The sequence below is a fragment of the Vulpes lagopus genome, chromosome 5 (assembly GCF_018345385.1).
Source record: "Vulpes lagopus strain Blue_001 chromosome 5, ASM1834538v1, whole genome shotgun sequence".
NCBI lineage: Eukaryota > Metazoa > Chordata > Mammalia > Carnivora > Canidae > Vulpes > Vulpes lagopus.
In genome coordinates, this window is record NC_054828.1 from 33,902,096 (window position 1) to 33,906,612 (window position 4,517).

At 37.8% G+C, this 4,517-nt stretch overlaps 1 protein-coding gene across 1 annotated transcript; it reads right to left on the minus strand.

The window, feature by feature from the left end:
- Positions 1-3,807: 3,807 nt before the first annotated feature.
- On the minus strand, positions 3,808-4,116 carry LOC121490516 (U6 snRNA-associated Sm-like protein LSm3). Its single transcript, XM_041754257.1, has one exon. It carries the CDS (start codon positions 4,114-4,116, stop codon positions 3,808-3,810), a length of 309 nt encoding a protein of 102 aa, XP_041610191.1.
- Positions 4,117-4,517: the final 401 nt, after the last annotated feature.

A 4,517-nucleotide genomic window follows, 5' to 3' on the forward strand; every position in this document is an offset into this window, starting at 1 on the left:
TCTGTAATTTCTAACTGAAGCTCAGCACTTATGAGGTTGTTAATTGGAAGATTGTTGATTGGTTCATCAAAACATTTTCTTGCTTACTACACAATTCTAGAAATGTGTCTTTTATTCTTTCATTAAGAAGACTCAATCATGGAGACTTGTAGCAGGTGCTGGGGACATGGATTTTGGAGATTGGTCAGATTTGGGTTCTAATTCTATCTCTGTTGATTACTAGTTGTGGAACCCAAGGATCAGTTAATTAGCCTCTCTGAGCTGTGGCTTTCCTATTTACAAAGAGAGATAATAATAGATATCTCAGATGAATGTTATGAGAGTTAAATTACATCCTGTATGTAAAACAATGGACAGCGTGTGTGGAAATCTCTCAATAAATATTAGTTTCCTCTGCACCCCTACACTCCACACTGCAATTCCCATTTCCAGTAATCAGGCTTAGAGGTGCATCTTAGTTATGTTTATTGTTATGAGTATTATGTTGAGGGGCCAAAGCAATGGAAACAGAGAGGAGGGAAGAAATTGCCCAAACTCAATGGAGAGAATAGAAAGCTGTTGATTTTAGAGAGGTCAAATATGAAATTGCCATTGAGAAGGAAGAACAGGATGCAAGGATGCCTGGGCTCTGCTGTTTACATGTCCTGTTTCCCCAAAGGACTCTTTTTTTGGGTTATGACCACATAGGCATAGAATCTTTTTAAAGCGAGGTTGATGTTTATTTCAGATGACCTATTTCTAGGGGCATTCTGGGATCTGGCTGGAAGAAGCCATGTGTACACCACAGGCTGAAGGATTAATCGTGGGAGAGGCTGGCATGAATGTTGGTGTGTTATGGGAAGATAGTTGTCTGTGGCAGCTGTCTTTATCCGTAGTATATTCAAAGAAAGCTTTCATCCTGGAGAGCTTAAAATAAAGTACCTAGTTGAGTGAAACTCTCGGTAACATAGTGAAGGGGTTGAGCTGACATCTGTGTGATAAACTAATGGGAGTTGACGCTGGTTTTTGAATGAACCTTACCTGGAGGACAATATAACTTGCCATTTATTTAATGTTAAATTTTTCTTTATCTTTTACTTTTACTAGGTAATTTAAATTCCTTTAGTAGGAGTCCAAGTCCTGCTACAGATTTTTCAGTGAAAAGCTCAGATGCCAAATATATCTGTAAGGGTTAACAGACTGATATTTTTATTAATGTGTAAATTACTGGATGCATGGCCTTTGTGAGAGTGGGTTTTAGTGGTGAACTGAGGGAAATGATCACAAGGGAACCAGCTTCCTAGAAAAGGCACATAATAAAGGAGAAAATGGCATACAGAATGGGGAGGCTGCAGACACAGAAATTAAGTTCTTGGTTTCCCCAAAGCCAGCCCTATCTGGCTTCATTGTCATTCAACAACATTTAGGAAGCATCTACTATAGACTAGGTTCTGTGCTAAGAACTTTGATGACAAGGCAGGGCCTTTCTTGTGAAATCTTTTATGCTGTGTAAAGATCTGAATCTAATCTACCTCCTTATAGCTTGGATCCTGGGGCTCAAAAGACTCTAGCCTAGCTCAGCTTAGTTGTAGTCAACCTGTGGACTTAGGAGCATGAGAATAGGGACTGTTATGGTAAGCTTCTGATGTGGGGGTAGTTTGTTACATAGTAATGTTGCAACAGCTGACTGATACATCATGATCAGTTTGGATTGTCTTCAAAGAGCATTAGGGAGCCACTAAAGAATTTTGATCAAGGGAGACCTTGATAACCTTCTAATTTTGGAATGATTGCCCTGGCCACAGTAGGCTTATGGGTGGCCATGACTCTTTTAGGTTGGGTGCCGGAATGAGACACATGGAGCAATATCCAAACCCCAAGTAGCTGCTAGTCCAAAGATAATGAGAGGCAAGTAGTGAATATCTGAACCAACCTATAGCTTGAAGACTAAAGAATGGATCAAAGCCGGCAAGATTGGATTCAGGAAGACCAGCAAGGAGACTGTTGCAATTATGTATCCTTGAACTTGGAAAATGACTGTAAAGGAAAGAGGGTTATTTAGGTGGTAGAATAGAATGGTCATGGTGACTGTTTAATTACATGTGAGAGTTGCAGAAGAGGAAGATTAAGGGCAACTTGGTTGGTCAAAAGGGTAGATGAGAATGCCCTTCACTCAAGAAAAAACATTTTTTCAGGGTGAGACAGCAGCAGAGGCAGACAGGTTCACTTAAAACCTACTAAATTACTGTTTCCAAGTTATGTCCAGAAGACATTTAGATATTCAGATCTGGAGAGCAAGAGAGTGATCTGGCTGGAGACTTGCAGTTGGTTGTAGTCAACAAACAGTACTAAGAGTTTCCTAGTGAATATATGAATCTTCCCAAGGAGATGATGTGGTATGAAAGTAAAAGAGGGCCAAGAACAGAACTCCAGAGAGTTATGACATTTAAAGCATGGGTCAGAAAAGAAGAGCCTGGAGAAAAGACTGAGTAGCTATAGAGAGTAGGAGACAGTGGATTCATGCAAGCTGAAACAGTAAAGAATTGCATATAGGAGGGAGTGGTAACAGGGTCACATTTTGCAAATAGAGAATGTATATGACCTAGACATCCAATCATTGGTACTGGAGTAAAAAAGAATTGGGTTCAAGTCCTGGCTTAGCAATTTGTAGCTGTGTGACGTATTACTTTACCTCTCCAAGGCTGTTTTCTGACCTGTAAGATGGGCATATTTTTAGTATCTATTTTATATGACAAATGGGACAACAAAGGAGATAGTAGATGTATGAGTACTTAAAGAAGAATTGACACACAGCGAGCCTTCATTAAATCCTAGCCATAATTATTGTTAGCCATTACTTAGCAAAAGAAAGTCATTGGTGGTCAAAGGGACAGCAGTTTTAATGGTGTGGTGGAACAGAAGCCAGGTTGTAGTGAGTAAGGGACTGAGCAGAGGAACTGAAGAAACCGTAGTAGAAAGCTCCATTGCCTGACCATGAGGGAGAGAAAAAAACATAGGATAATAACTTGAAGGGAAGTACAATAGAAAATAATTTTAATTGTTTTTTCCATTTATGTATTTTTTAATAAAAATTGTGTATATTTAATGCATACAACATGATAATTTGATATTATCTACTACTACTACTATAGTCCAGCTAAATAACATGTCATCTCATCACATAGCTACCAATTTTTGTGTGATGAATGCACCTGAAATCTACTCTTTTAGCATATTTCCAGTGTCCAGTGCAGTATTACTAAATATAGCAATCAGGCATATATATTAGATCTCTAGATTTTTTTCATTCTGTGTAACTACAACTTTTTACACTTTGATCAACATTTTCCTATCCTCTCAACCAAGCCCTAGAAACCATCATTCTTTTTACTCTCTGCTTCTATGAGTTACACTTTTTTTTTTTTTTTTTTTTTTAGATTCCACATGTAAGTCAGATCACACAGTTTTGTTTTGTTTTGTTTCTCTGTCTGGTTTATGTCTCTTAGCATAATGTCCTCGAGGTTTATCCATGTTATCCCCAAAGGCAGGACTTTCTAATGGTTAAATTGTGTATGTATGTCACATCACCTGGTGATCACATTTATTGAAAGAGTTGGAAAAAAATTAAAATGCCCTTTAGCTTAAGAATTTTTGAGTTATCTGCAAATCAACTCATTTCAGGAGTGGAAAAATCCTTAGTCATTTTTTTTTTTTTTGGTCATTTCTTAATATCAAAATGAACGTAGGCTTCTCTATTGGATGTCTTCTACATTTAAAGAGGCAATCATACAAAATCTCCTATATACCATACATGATAAATTCTTTGTTTTAGCCAACTCTTAATGGAGGAGCAACTAGTACAACACTATCTCCCCAGACAAAAAGCATCAGAATATTCCGTTTTGTTGATTTATATATCTCTTCATATGTTTCTTCATCAATTTCTATAGTAGACACAGTTTCTTCCACATCTCCCAATATCATATTTAAATGCTGATCATAAGCATGTAATCTGCCTCGAAGCTCTAGGTCATTTCTCATTTTCACATAAATTCGTTCATCCAGGCTGAGCCTGATGAGATCCAGGGGCTCTTCTACAGTGTTGGTAGTTTGTTGCTGGTCCACGTCGTCTGCCATCTTTCAAACCCTGCGCCCTTTCCCCACATTACATCTTTTTTATCCTTTCATCTGATGAAAGACATTTGGGTTGGTTTCATATCTTGGCTATTGTGAATAATGCTTCAGTAAACAAGGGAGTGCAGCTATCTCCTTGAGATCCTGATTTAATTTCATTCAGGTATATACCCAGAAGTGGGATTCCTGAATCATATGGTAGTTCTATTTTTAATTTTTTGAGGAATCTCCATACCATTTTCCATAATAGACATATCAATTTACAATCAAGAGTTCCCTTTTCTCTACATCATCACCAACACGTGTTAGCTTTTGTCTTTTTGATTGTAGCCATTCTAACAGGAGGGAGGAGATATCTAATTGCAGTTTTGATTTACATTTCCTGGATGATTTGTGATCTTGAG